The following is a 14,974-nucleotide window of genomic DNA, read 5'->3' as shown; positions in this document are numbered from 1 at the left end:
ACTCCATGGAATTCCCTTTGGAGAGAAGGAAGGCTAAAATACAAATGGAAAAGCCCTCTAAGACACTTTGATACTCACTTAATAGAGGGTAACACAAAAATGGGAGAGAGGTGCCTTGTCACAGATCACCAGCAGGGTGGGGCAGTCTGAGGAGGCTTCATGCTGTGCCCAGTGGAGACTCAGTACTCAGCAAATGTGGCTGTGGTGGCCAGCGGCAAGAGTGACACATACAGATGTGTGGCTATTGGAATTTGAGGCAGTGTTGCCCAGCATACCATATGTGCTAGCTGTAAGCACATGTGAAACACCTCCTAGGGACCCCCAAAACTCTTGGGTGGAACATTGTAGGTACTGGGTCTGTTTCCTGCGGTAGTAGAGAGTGTAAAGGCTGGCAAAACACAGGCTACAAACTCATTTACTAAGGTTGGCCCCTTTTTTTTTTTCATTTCCACGTCTTTGCCTCGTTAACTTGAGTGGGCTTTTGTTTAAAAATAATAAAATAAAGTACTCTTCTTTAAATCTTATAACCCATCTCAGCAAACCCAGGTTGTGACTCAAGTTATTTTTACCCTCTGCTGTTCTTGTCCTTTATTCCCTGCTCAGTAGAGCTCTACTGCAGTTATCATGGCCCTTGTTTAGCAGACAGGCTACATTCTACATGCTTGCTTTTGCTGATTTCACCTCAGCATTATGTGGTAACAAAATTGTGTATACAACCAGAGTTGTGTTTTTCCTACTTTGTAAGATCTGGGCTGTTTTCCTGCAGAGGACCTTTGTTTTATGTTCCATCATGTCTTGTTTGTGCCATTCTTAATTTACACGACAGAGATGCTGTCATCACCAATTAACATTTATCAAGGGCCCCCTGGATGCATGGCCACATAGGGGCTAATTTAATATTCTCTTTGTTTCAGATATCAGGTGCCTCCTTCAAATGAATTTTTAAGTATCTCCGTGATGATGAAGAAGAACAAAGACATCAATTAGGATTCAGGAACACAAGTCTTTGCAGAAAATGCTTAGAGCATCAAGGACTGCTATTAATATTTGAAAGTTTAAAAGAGGGTATACTTTTCTTCAGTCAACAAATGACAAAAGTAAAGGCACTGTTTTCATTGTTCCTGAAAGAAGCCTGGCAGCATTCCATTCAGACATCTGCCCTTTGATGGTCCCGTTTTCCTCATTACTTATTTCAGTCCTTCTAATCTTCAAGGCTGAGTCTGAATATTTCTTCCTGATGCTTCTTCTAATCATCTCTTCCCTTAAGGACAACTCCCTCCTCCAACTCCTGTAGCCCTTATTATTATACCTATCATTTGAAAATTTAGTACATGATACATTATACTATTATTGAATAAATAGATGTTCATTCTCTGCAATTATATTAGACAACTGTCTGGACAATTTATTTCTTTCCCATTCTCAGAGGCAGCACAGTGTTCTGTCAATGGTAGAATCTGGAGAAATATTTATTGGTGACGATGGCAGCAGTCTATTAAAATCAGATGGAATTTTATTTTTTAAAATGAGTGAAAGGAGAGACAACGCTGAAGCTTTGGAAGTTGACACAAGCATCATTCATGTTTTCTAACATAAGAGCTCTATGTGCGTGTTTTTTGGTGGGGGCGGGGTAGTGGGAGAACTGGACGCAAGAACATCACTGGACGTAAGCAGTTTCTCTTTCAAGAGTCACTAAAAAATTTTTTTTGGCCTGCCTAAGCAATATTTATTTTTTGCCGACCCCTTTTGATGTGACAGTAAGTAGTGTAACATGGCTGTCAGTTGGAAGAACGGGTATTCAGGAGAATAGACCTGAACATTTTCATATCAGAAAAAGAAACATTTCGGTTTCGTCACAGATCTGGAATTAAGAACACACCTTCATGTTTTGTGACGTCACGAACTCGGCCCAGCGAGGCCTGCGACACACGAATCCCACCAGCCGGTAGACCCATTGTCACACAGGACCCGCAATACCAGGAGCGGCGGAGCTCTCCCCAGGACGAGGCTCTCGCTGGTGGGCCCCACCCACCCCGGTTCCGGGAGCCTCATTGGCCAGTCTTCCGCCCGCCATTTCTGTGAGTCCCCGGGATTTGCCACGGGAGGAGGGCGTCTCTCTTTCGGGCACTGATTGGTCGAATCTTAACGACGGCAAGAAGTTCTCCGAGTCTCTATTGGTTCTTAGGCCTCAGAATGGGCGGGGAAAGGCAGAGCGACCGGGCTCAAGGAGGAAAGCGCGGAGTGCGCCGGCGCGTAGTCGGGGACGCCAGGCCGAGGATTTTGCTAGGGAACCGACTGTTGTCGCCCCGCCCCCTCGGGGCTTTTTGTCCCGTTAACTGTCGGAGTGGCGGGGGCTCCAGCACCGGGCGACATGCCGGTGCGCTTCAAGGTGAGGCCGCGGTCTCCGGATCTGAAGGCTGCTGGGGGAAGTCGTGGCGGGGCGGGTGCGGGGCGCGGGGGCCACGCTGGCTTTCTGCGCGGCGCTCCTGGGCCCCGCAGAGCCTGCCAGCTCCCGAGCTTGCCAGTCACGATCCTGCAGGATGCTTGGCTCCTCCACCTAGCTCCCTCTCCGCTCACACACACTTCCAAGTTGCAGTGTGGAAGCGTTGGATGGTGTTGAGAGAGACTGATTTTGGAGGATACGGAAGTGGAGATGGAAGGAGGGCACTTTGTAATGAGATCTCAAGTGGCTTCAGGTTGGGACACCTGTGGTCCCATCTCACAGCTTATCCTTTAACACCCGCCCCTTACCTGCCCTTTAACACCTTAAAGTGCCTGTGTCTTTTAAAGGATTGAGAAATGGGACCTTGACAATGTAAAGATAGGGTGTAAGAAATACACGTTGTTCATAGTTGTGTGCAAGTTTCAGGTAGGTGGTAGCTGTCAGGCACCCATCAGTGTAACAGTTGGCCACAGCATTTCACAAACCCTGTTTTTTTCTTTTAACTTAAGGGCTTGTATCCAGAATGGGAGGGGAATTTTTCTTTGGTTGACTTTTCAAAATTTCGAAAGGTGAGGCATCATACTCAACTGAGAACTCAATTAGGATAATTCTAGTGATGAGGATTTGGATTGTCACCAGTTATCAGACAAGAGCCCAGGTTTTGGACTCGGACACCCAGCAAAAAGGTGACCGCTCAGGGCCTCAGATTCCTGCTAGCATCTTCCTCAGGTGGTTGTGAGGATTAAAGGATAGAACAGTGTGAACTGCTTAGCATGGGGCTGGATAAACAGTGGCTGTTATCAAGGAGTTCTTCTGTGTTTATCAATCTCAAGACTTTCAACTCTGTAGTGGTTCAGAAATTATTTTTACTGATGTCTTCTTTAAAGCAACGTTCATTAATTGCTTTGTACTCAAAATTGTCTTTTGTATTACAGGGGCTGAGTGAATACCAGAGAAACTTTCTGTGGAAAAAGTCCTATTTGTCAGAGTCCTATAATCCCTCAGTGGGGAGAAGGTACCCATGGGCTGGACTTAGATCAGATCAGTTAGGTAAGTTGAACAAACTAATAGTCATTATAGCTTAAATAAACCTTGGGGTTAAGTTTGCAAAATGCTTAAAAATTGTGAAGCACTGTTCAGTTGGCCGGGTTGGCTTGCCCATTTGTTTAACAAATATTTATTGAGGGCTTCCTATAGGCCACGACTATTTCCAGCTTCTAGGGAGATAGCCTTGAATCAGACAAAGACTCTAACTGTAGGGAAAAGCAATAAACAAGTAACTCAGTAAATAAACCAGGCGATTTCAGGTTGTTATAGGCTAGCCTATAGATAACTTGGGGGAGGGCTAGATTGGAAGGAATACACTTGAGCTTCAATGGTCAAGAAAGGCCTTTCTGAGGAGGTGATATTTGAGCTGACACGTGAAAGCTGAGAGCAGACAGACCTGGGGAGGTGTACTCCCAAGGTCTTGAGAAAGGGAAACTTAGAGTAAGTGGCTTGCCCAAACTTCATAGTGAGTGGCAAAACCATGATTTGAAATCAAGTCTTTTTTGTGGAAAGCCTATGAGTTTGGAGGCTGTATTTTTGTCATCACACATGTCTCCTCCTGGAATCCCAGGGAAGTCAGAACCCTGGGCCAAGGTTTCCCGGAGCATGGTAAAGGGGAAAATAAACAGACTGACTTTATTCTACCTGCCTGTTTCATTCTCCCTTGCTAGAATATAAGATCTCTAAGGAAGGGCTCCATCTTCCTGCCTAGTAGATGACACACAGCCTTGACACACTCTAGTCCTTATTAAAACTAGTGTTTGAATAAATGAAAAAAGTGACAATGCACATTAACTGCGTGACCTTGGGCAAATTTGGCCTGTTTTCCCAAGTGGGGTTTAGGAAGCCCATTGCACAAGATTGCTGGGAGGGATTAAGTGAGATATTGCCTGTTGAGGGCCAGGTGCATATATTATAGATGAGTGCTTGGGGCCCCACATCTGAGAGTGCTTGAAGTGTGATATATATGTCCCCCAAATATTAGATATTTGAAACCGGGAGAAAAAAAGACATATGGGAAATAAGCATAATTTTCCTAAGCCTAGGAAATTAGTAAAATGAGAAGAGTGTTTCCAGGATTAGGTTTGGAGAAGAAAAAGAAGAGTGGGCTAGAGTGGGTGGCTGTGGGTTCCGCTGAAGCATCAGGATCCTTTACCCAGAGCCTGACTTCAAACAGTGGATGTCCCTGCTTCTTGGACAAGGTGGTGCTCAGAATCCTCCAAATGACTCAAAATCCTACAAATTTGAGGCTCCATTAGATTAACCCAAAGTAAATCTTAAAGTGTAGATATCCCACTGATGGCCTATTATGACACTGCGGAATTGGTTAACCAGATTGTTGCCCCCATAACGTTTTAGCTTAGATCAGCAACATTTGGAGTATGGTACATTATGAAGGCAGGAACGGTCTAGGGGAGGTATATTAATGGGGAATATGGGGAATATTAAGTAAAGGGGAAGGGCAGAGTGAGAACTCCAGGATGTTCAGAAAGGGAGGTGGGAGACCAACAAGGAATAACAACAGTTTTACCTAGGATCGGCTGGATGTTCTGTTAATGTAGTGTATTTTTTCCCCTTAGTGTATTTTTACTGATGCTGGAAGAGAAGGGCAGACCATTTGAGAATCTTCCCCTTTCATTTTGCTATTCTACCAGAAGCCTCTCTCTGTGTTAAAGCAGAGGGAAGTCTAGGGCAATGGTCTTTAAACTTTCTTGCTTTCATATCCCTTAAGAGAGTTTAGTAAGTCTTTGTATCCTTTCGTATTTTTAAGTAGATATTTAATGTTTTTAATCATAAGTGTAACAAATAGTTTCAAAGGATATGATTTCTGGCATATTGAATATTGTGCATATGTTTCACATATGTTTTGTTAAAACTTTGGAGCTGCCAGTGTAGCTGATTCAATTTTTGGTAAATGTTCATCATATAATCGGTAAAGTCAGTCCTCATTGGCAAACTAATCAGGCAAATTAGAATTCTTTTCTTTGAGGGGCGCTTGAGTGGCTCAGTTGGTTAAGCGACTGCCTTCAGCTAAGGTCATGATCCTGGAGTCTTGGGATAGAGCCCCGCCTCTGGCTCCCTGCTCAGTGGGGAGTCTGCTTCTCCCTCTGACCTTCTCCCCTCTCATGCTCTCTCTCACTCTCTCTCCCAAATAAATAAAAAAAAAATCTTAAAAAAAAAAGAATTATTTTCTTTGAGAAAAAAGTCTAACTCTGTTTTTCAATTCCTATAAATGTGTCAACATATGTTAATATCTATTCATTTCACGTGACCACCCTCTTACTCCTGAATTTTAATTCTAAGATAGGTAGGTGGGAAAGGTGTGGACCTGGATGAAATAAGGCACTGTTTCTTTGTTATTTGTAGTCTCTGCCTTCTTTGCTTTGCTGTCAGATATTCTCAGTAGTTACACTTTCTTGAATTGTCTCTTTGTTTATCCTCCACACCTAGGAGAATTTTTTGTTCCTTGGGGCTGGCTGAGAGGTGTGTCTTTTGCGAAGTGGGAAATGGGGGGATGGGAATGAAGACTGAAGATGGCAGGTGCAGCTCTCAGGCCGACCAATGTTGGGAAATAGTGCATATAGAGTTAGGATCTGCAAAATGATTCCCTTAAGTGGCCCATTTCTGCTTGTCCCCCAGAATGTCTCCATGTGCCTCCAGACACATGCATGCACCCAGTTTGAAGGCCACTAGACTAGGGAAGTGTTGTAAGGGTAGGGACCCTGGATTCAATGGCCAAAACATCTGTCGCAGAGGCTAAGAACTGTGGGTTTTATGTCATGCCAGATTTTTGGTTCACCTTCCCTCTAGTCTTTTTCTTTCTTCCCCACCCTGCACAGCCTTCTATTTAAAGAATGACCTCAAACTAGGACAGTATCTCGGTGGCTGTCATTCCAAAGAGCTCCTCTTACTTGGGTAGAAGGTTAAGTTTTTTGGACATTTGCTTGCCAGACAGAAATATAGAGAACTAGTATCTTAGCTTCTGTTAAAAGGGTTCATTCTCTTTAATTCTCAGGAAATCAAGGCAAATGTAGAACCAAGATCCAGCATAATGACATCTCATCCCTTCTCTTCTTGGTCTACTGTGCATAAGAGAAGCTTTGTGAAAAGATCCAAATTTTGACAGTACCAGGGCCCATTGTTCTGTTAAGTAGCACAGGAAAGTAATTAGAAACGGAGGCAACACGTCCTGCCTCACTTGCCAGGCCTGTCACGTTGCGATTCTGGTGACTTATGTTGGGATAACTCGAACACTGTGATCCCAATTTTTAATTTTTTCTATGTCAAACTTTCAGTACTTTTTTTTAAAAGCAAAGTTAAAGATCTTATGTTGACAAACTATACCTATTTTTTTTTGTATCCTGCAACTTGAAGGACATTGTATCTCACCTGAATTTTCAATTCCATTTCTTCTCTCATAAATGTTATGAAAAATTGTCTTTGTAACTTTTTCAGTAGCTGCAATTTTTTTACACTATATTTTGTAGGAATCACAAGAGAGCCAAGTTTTATTTCAAAAAGAAGAGTCCCTTATCATGATGCACAGATTTCAAAATCTCTTGAGTGGAATGGAGCGATCTCAGAGAACGATGTGGTTGTATCCCCAAAACCTGAAGCCCCAGAAATAACAGAATCACAGGAGGCAGAACAAAAAGATGTTGTTAACCAAGAAAGTGTTCTTGCACTGGAAGCCTCCAGGGTTCCCAAAAGAACGAGATCTCACTCTACAGACTCCAGAGCTGAAGGGGCTCCAGATATTGTGGAAAATGATGCGGATGTAATAGCAAACCATATACCAGTTAATGAAAATGAGGACCTGGAGCATTCTACCAAGCTGCATTCAGAAAATGTAGCTAACGGGGTAGGTATATTCACTGTATTTCTTTTGGAAAGCATAGCATTCTTTGTAAATTTCATCATCATTTCAGTAATACTACATTTTGTGCTTAAAAATTTTCCATTGTTGTTTTCTTATCTAATGTCTTATAGAATAGGAGACTGTTGACTTTAGTTATTGGGAATTCTGTTCTTAAGAGTTGCCATTTTGTACTGGTTATACTAAGATATCTCTTCATTGGATGGACAGCCTGCCTGTGGATTTTATTCATCTTGTATCAGCACCACAGTCCTAAGGGAGAGATCAAATTGAGACAGAGAGGGAGAGTAGTAGGCCATTACCTCTGGCAGGACCGGTGAGCTGACCTCTACCTAGACCCTTTTCAATTTCTTACTGTGTCAACAAACAGAATCGCAATTGACGAAATGCAAAAGGAAGGGCAGTTCTGGCTGGATCTCAAAGATCTTGGAGTTCTGCTCTCTTATGTCGCACCTGGCCTGTGGAAGGTCCCTGGGAGCACATAAGCATAGGCTGCAGGGATCTGTGCAGACATCTGCCTGCCTCGCACATTTTTCTTCAGTCCACTGCTTCTTCCGCATTTCATGTCCACCAGAACCACGGAGAGGCATTCAGAAGTGAAGAATCCTTGGCTTGTTGTGAAAACCAAGGGGGCACGGTAGAATCAAGGAAGGTGATGTGTAAGTGGTGGGCAGGGGAAGGGTGTCCCAGAAGCAATGTGTGGATAAGGTGAGGTGCTGCTGTTTCTTGGTAATAGATCTAATTATGAGTAATTGGTAGGAAGGGACTGAAAGATGCTATCTTTTTCTGGAATGCACAGAAATGAAGAAATAAAATTCCTTGACAGTATTAAGAAAGGAATTTTAAATGGTTTGACAGTTTAAAAGGGAGATTATCACCAATTGAAAAAAGTTTGCTGTACTACAATGTGCATGTAGATAACAATACTGTATACTTAAAAATTTGTTAAGAGGGTGGATTTCATGTTATATGTGTTTTTTTTGTTTGTTTGTTTTTGTTGTTTTTTTACCAAAGTACAAGAAGAAGTTTGAATAGAAACTCTTAATGACTCTGGGTGGGATTTTTCTTTCCCTAACAGTTGGATAGAGTTCTTCGAAAGAAAGCAGGATTGACCGTTGTTCCTTCACGTGATATCTTGAGGAATTCTGAATATCAAAGGCAGTTTGTTTGGAAGACGCCTAAAGAAACTGCTCCAGTTTTTGCAGCCAATCAGGTAGTTTAATGGATGTAATACATTTTTAAGTACCATCATCTAATCTAGTGATGCAGATTTACACAGAACTAAGAGCTAAAAGAAATTAGGTACTTGAGTAGGCTTGGAGGTAGGTTCTAGAAAAGTGAAAATGAGATTTTTGCTAAAATCATTCTATTACTTCTGATTTATAGTAGTAATATGATACTGTCCTAGGCTACTGATGATCATTGTTGCCAGATCCATCACATACACTAAATATGAGACAGGGTAATGAAACTTGATGCCTGGTAAGTTTCTGCATGCTGAGTTTTTTTTATTTAATAGAAAGATTATTAAATTGGTTTTAATCTAAAACATTGTGTTCATTGACTAATACGTTGCATGTTTTCTGTCTTGCAGGAAAGGCATAACTGCTTTGAATATCTTAGTAAATACAAGATACGTTAAAAGTAGCACAAGATACATAATCTTGTTTTTGTATCAAATGAGCAGTAATAGGAATTGTCAGCTTAACTATATTTATAAAATTCAGAAGCTATGATAACTAAATGTGATACTAGATTTCAGTGTACTTGTACAGTTTTTGGTACCAGACAACCATTACTAATAAATACTCTTGTTTTACTACCATCATCATCTAGACAGTTCTTAGGCTCTTAACTCTCATTTATGTTCTTAACCGTACTTCTAGGCCCAGGTCAGGAAATACCTCATTTAGAATATCTGCAGAGGCCCATGATAGCTTACACTTTTCTTTCTCACAATCTTAGCATTTTTCTTTATAAACAAACACTTCCCTTCATACACCCTCACATTCATTTTCTCTTGTATCTCAACATTTACTTGTAACCTATATACCCCTGAGGACTGAGAGGGTAGATTCAACAAGACAATAATATTAGTCATCTTACACTAAGGTAATAATACCCGTGATCCTATAAATTGTGGCGGCTTTGGGCTTGCTTACTTGTTATTCAGTTTTGTAAAAAACTGAAATTTGTATAACATTTTAGGAATATATAAAATAACGTAAGGTGATGTTTGTACCCTTTGTGAATCTAGTCAATAGGAACAGTACTTCTTTTGCTGGCTCACAAGTGTCCTTGAATAGTAAGTGTACCTACAAAATTACTTACTGCCTGAAAATTATAATTGTTCAGTTTTTGTAGAGCATTTCACCTTTCAACCTTTAAAGCTAATTCAAATCAAAGCCCCACTGACAGCTTTTATGTATTTCAGTGGAAACATTGTGTAGAAATGCTCTTTTTATAGGCCCCAAAATATAGTATAAAATAAATTGCTGGCGATACCTTCACTAGTAGTTTTATTGCTTTCATCAGTGAAGGTTTCAAATAATTTTGTGGGGAAGCAAATGCTCTTTGTTAATTCAAAGCATATCAATTTCAGGGTCTGTGGGTTGAAGAGCCATGTGATGGAAACTTTCAATGCTTGTTGATAGGGAACCTCTAAAGCTATTCAGTTCTATTTTATTGAACACCTGTTTTCTGAAAGGATGTCTTGTATTAATATGTAAAGGAGTCTGAACAATTTTTGGCAGAAAAGTCCTTGAGGTTTTACTCAGGAAAAGGATACTCTGTTTGGATTTGATCTGTATGAAGATGCACTAGTCAGCATTGTAAAGCAGTACTATAACTAATTTGCGCTCCATATCTTTTCCTTTTGCTTTCTTTGTAGACAGTGGTGATATACCATAAAATAGAAACCATATTATAAAATATTAAAGATAAGAAGAAACATTTAAAAATAAAAACATAGGGATGCCTGGGTGGCTTAGTCGGTTGGGTGTCTGCCTTTAGCTCAGGTCGTGATCCCGGAGTCCTGGGGTCGAGTCCTGCATCGGGCTCCTTGCTCAAAGAAGCCTGCTTCTCCCTCTGCCTGCCACTCTCCCTGCTTGTGCTTACTCTCTCTCCCTCTCTGTCTGACAAGTAAATAAATAAAATCTTAAAAAAATAAAAAATAAATAAAAATAAAAACATAATAATTACCTGATTTTTTTCCCTTGCATTTAGCTTAAGGTAGGCAAGCAAAGGAGAAAAACAGAACAAATGAACACATCAGACATTCAAAATGTTAAGAATCTTCTCTTTTTGGAGGAAGAAAAAAAAATTCATTTCAAGGAAGGAAAAAAACCTTTAGAACTGACAATAGAATTGCCTTATAAAGTGAATGTCTATGTTCATATCATTAAAATATGCCTATTTTACATATCCCATTACCATACTGATGGGAGGGAGAGGTAGGAAACTTTGGGGAGAAAAGATATGGGTCTTTTTTTTTTTTGGCTTAAGCATTATTTTTATTATAGTAACTATTATTCAAAACATAGTAATGAGTGTAGAAAGTTGATCTTTGAATTTTTTCCCCAGCTTTATTGAGGTATAATTGACAACTAAAAATGATATATTTACAATATACATGTAATGTTTTGATATGCACATACATTGGAAAATACCACAGTCATGCTAATTAACACATTTATCACATAGTTACCTTTTTGGCTGTGTGTGTGGGTGTGTCTTAAGATCTACCCTCTTAGCAAATTTCCAGTATATAGTATAGTAGTATTAACTATAGTCACTGTGTTGTACCTTGGATCTCCAGAACATACTTTTTCTGCCAACTGGAGCTTTGTACCCTTTGACAAGCATCTCCCCATCTCTCCCACCCCTAGACTCGGTAACCACTACGCTGCTTTCTGTGTCTGACTTCTACTTAACTTAGATTCCAGTAGAAGTGAGTTCTGCTGTATTTGTCGTTCTGTGCCTGGCTTATTTTACTTAGCGTATGTTCTCCAGTTTCATCCATTTTGTTGCAAATGACAGTATTTCCTTCTTTTTTAAAGCTGAATGATACTCCTCTAATTGGGTGTATGTATCATTTTCTTTCTCCATTCATCTGTTGGTGGACACTTAGGTTGATTCCACATCTTGACTATTGTGAATAATGCTGCAGTGAACATGGAAATGCAGATATCTCTTTTGAGATACTGATTTCATTTCCTTTGGAAATGTACCCAGAAGTGGAATTGTTAGATTGTGTGGTAGTTCTATTTTTCATTTTTTGAGGAACTTCCATATTGTTTTTCATAATGACTGTACTAATTTACATTCCTACCAACAGTGTACAAGGGTTCTCTTTTGTCCACATCCTTGCCAATGCTTATTACCGTTTGTATTTTTTTAAATTTCTTATTGTTATGTTAATCACCACACATTACATCATTAGTTTTGGATGTAGTGTTCCATGATTCATTGTTTGTGCATAACACTGAGTGCTCCATGCAGAACATGCCCTCTTTAATACCCATCACCAGGCTAACCCATCCCCCCACCCCTCTCCCCTCTAGAACCCTCAGTTTGTTTTTCAGAGTCCATCGTCTCTCATGGTTCATCTCCCCCTCCGATTTCCCCCCCTTCATTCTTCCCCTCCTGCTATCTTCTTTTTTTTTCCTTAACATATATTGCATTATTTGTTTCAGAGGTCAGATCTGTGATTCAACAGTCTTGCACAATTCACAGCACTCGCCATAGCACATACCCTCCCCAATGTCTATCATCCAGCCACCCCTTCCCTCCCACCCCCCACCACTCTAGCAACCCTCAGTTTGTTTCCTGAGATTAAAGAATTCCTCGTATCAGTGAGGTCATATGATACATGTCTTTCTCTGATTGACTTATTTCACTCAGCATAACACCCTCCAGTTCCATCCACGTCATTGCAAATGGCAAGATCTCATTCCTTTTGATGGCTGCATAATATTCCATTGTGTATATATACCACATCTACTTTATCCATTCATCTGTCGATGGACATCTTGGCTCTTTCCACAGTTTGGCTATTGTGGACAGTGCTGCTATAAACATTGGGGTGCACGTACCCCTTCGGATCCTTACATTTGTATCTTTGTGGTAAATACCCAGTAGTGTAATTGCTGGATCATATGGTAGCTCTTATTTTCAACTGTTTGAGGAACCTCCATAGTGTTTTCCAGAGTGGTTGCACCAACTTGCATTCCCACCAACAGTGTAGGAGGATTCCCCTTTCTCTGCAACCCCGCCAACATCTGTCATTTCCTGACTTGTTAATTTTAGCCATTCTGACGGGTGTGAGGTGGTATCTCATTGAGGTTTTGATTTGGATTTCCCTGATGCCGAGTGATGTTGAGCACTTTTTCATGTGTCTGTTGGCCATTTGGATGTCTTCTTTGGAAAAATGTCTGTTCCTGTCTTCTGCCCATTTCTTGATTGGATTATTTGTTCTTTGGGTGTTGAGTTTGATAAGTTCTTTATAGATTTTGGATACTAGCCCTTTATCTGATATATCATTTGCAAGTATTTTCTCCCATTCTGTCGGTTGTCTTTTGGTTTTGTGGACTGTTTCTTTTGCTGTGCAAAAGCTTTTTATCTTGATGAAATCCCAATAGTTCATTTTTGCCCTTGCTTTCCTTGCCTTTGGCGATGTTTCTAGGAAGAAGTTGCTGCGGCTGAGGTCGAAGAGGTTTATCTTTTGTATTTTTGATAATAGCTCTTTGAACAGGTGTGAGGTGATATCTCATTGTGGTTTTGATTTACATTTCCCTGATGATTAGTGATGTTGAGTACCTTTTCATATATCTTTTGACCATCTATATGTCTTCTTTGGAAAAATGTCTGTTCAATTCCTCTATTTTTTAATCAGCTTGTTTGCTTTTCTACTGAGTTGTAGGAGTTCTTTATTATTTTGGATATTAACCCCTTACCAGATAATATGATTTGCAAATATTTTCTCCCATTCCATATTGCCTTTTCGCTTTGTTGGTGCTTTCTTTTGCTGTACAAAAGCTTTTAAGTTTGACGTAGTCCCACTTGTTTATTTTTGCTTTTGTTGCCTTTGCTTTTGGTGTCAAATCCAAAAAATCATTGCCAACACCAGTGTCAGGGAGCTTACTGCCTAGGTTTTCTTCTAGGGGTTTTATAGTTTCAGTCCTTATGTTCACATCTTTGATCTATTTTGGGTTGACAGGGTCCAGTTTCCCCAGCACCATTTATTGAAGTGATTATACTTTCCCAATTGTATATTTTTGGCTCCTTTGTTGTAAATTAATTGACTGTATATTCATAAGATTATTTTGGGGCTTTCTATTCTGTTCCATTGCTGTATATGTCTGTTTTTATGTCCCTTTGCCCATTTTTATTTTTATTTATTTTTTAAAATTTTTTAAAGATTTTATTCATTTCAGAGAGAGAGAGCGAGAGCAAATGAGGTGGGGGGGAAGGACAGAGGGAGAGGGAGAGAGAGAATCCTTGAGCAGGGTCCCTGTTGAATTGGAGCCCCATGCGGGGCTCGATCTCAGGACCCCGAGATCATGACCTGAGCTGAAACCAAGTCAGATGCTTAACCCGACTGAGCTACCCAGGGGCCCTCCCTTGCCCATTTTTAAAATCAGGTGGTTTTCTTGCTATCGAATTGCTTGACTTCCTTAGATATTTTGAATATTAACCTGTCAGATGTAGTGTTTGCAGATATTTTTTCCCATTCCATAGGTTGCCTCTTTGTTGATTGTTTTTTTTGCCGTATGGAAGCTTTTTAGTTTGATGCAGTCCATTTTGTCTGTTTTTGCTTTGTTGCCCTTTGGATGATAATTAGATATATGAAATGAAATTATAAACAGTCATAATTTCACTTTATTGTTATCTTATAATTCAACTTTATATGTGAAATTCTTAAAGCATTTGAAAAACTAATTTTTGTATATTTAACCAACAAAAAAACTAAACTAAAGTAATTTTTGTTTTAAGGTTTTCCACAATAAAAGCAAATTTGTTCCACAATTCAAAGGTAACTCAATCATCCATGAAACTGAATACAGAAGAAATTTCAAGGGTTTATCTCCAGTGAAAGAACCAAAATCAAGAAATGATTTGAAAGAGAATGGAAATTTTGAAGCAATATCTCCTGAAAGGAAGGTATTCATCAACTTTTAACTTTAAACAAAATAAAAAACTTAGGATTTTAGACTCTACACATTTTCTTTTACCAAACACTACCTGAGATTTTTGGTTTTAGCTAGTTTATTAATTCCTTTGTTTGTTCATTAAGTGTCACATATTCATTAAGCACTTAGTGGGAGCTGGGCACTAGGTAGGTAATGAGAATACAATGATAACCACACTAAGCCCCACACAGCTCTTGGGCTAGTGGGGAGACAGAGATGTCACTAAATATAATACTGTGGCAAGTGCTTGGCAATACAGCAGCTAAGTCTGTGATATCTAATAGCAAATGACTGGCCTTACAGTAATGTGAGTTATAGGGCTAACAGTAGAGATAGAAATATATACTTTAAGTTAAATAATGGAAGTCAAACGCAAACACGCATACATTCATGTATGTTTGTTTGTTTGTTTGTTTG

At 40.0% G+C, this 14,974-nt stretch overlaps 1 protein-coding gene and 1 long non-coding RNA gene across 11 annotated transcripts in view; both read left to right on the top strand.

Moving 5' to 3' along the window:
- LOC148163786 (uncharacterized) overlaps window positions 1-1,392 on the top strand; it is a 161,840-nt gene extending 160,448 nt beyond the window's left edge. For all 8 annotated transcript variants that reach the window (XR_015768719.1, XR_015768720.1, XR_015768721.1 and 5 more), the window contains one exon: window positions 915-1,392. This is a non-coding gene — a long non-coding RNA (uncharacterized LOC148163786). The remainder of the gene's footprint in view (window positions 1-914) is intronic.
- Window positions 1,393-2,253: 861 nt separating this feature from the next.
- Window positions 2,254-14,974, top strand: part of SAXO6 (stabilizer of axonemal microtubules 6) — a 33,676-nt gene continuing 20,955 nt past the window's right edge. For all 3 annotated transcript variants that reach the window (XM_028110848.2, XM_028110847.2, XM_028110850.1), the window contains exons 1-5: window positions 2,254-2,389; window positions 3,379-3,493; window positions 6,979-7,352; window positions 8,446-8,580; window positions 14,361-14,528. In XM_028110848.2, the coding sequence (XP_027966649.1) occupies window positions 2,372-2,389; window positions 3,379-3,493; window positions 6,979-7,352; window positions 8,446-8,580; window positions 14,361-14,528 (810 nt within the window). In that variant the 5' untranslated portion in view covers window positions 2,254-2,371. The remainder of the gene's footprint in view (window positions 2,390-3,378; window positions 3,494-6,978; window positions 7,353-8,445; window positions 8,581-14,360; window positions 14,529-14,974) is intronic.

This window comes from Eumetopias jubatus, unplaced genomic scaffold (assembly GCF_037043125.1).
Source record: "Eumetopias jubatus isolate StellerSeaLion01/CBP00866 unplaced genomic scaffold, mEumJub1_p1.0 scaffold_8, whole genome shotgun sequence".
Lineage (NCBI taxonomy): Eukaryota > Metazoa > Chordata > Mammalia > Carnivora > Otariidae > Eumetopias > Eumetopias jubatus.
Note: the sequence above shows the minus strand (reverse complement) of the source record. Positions and strands in the feature narration are given on the sequence as shown.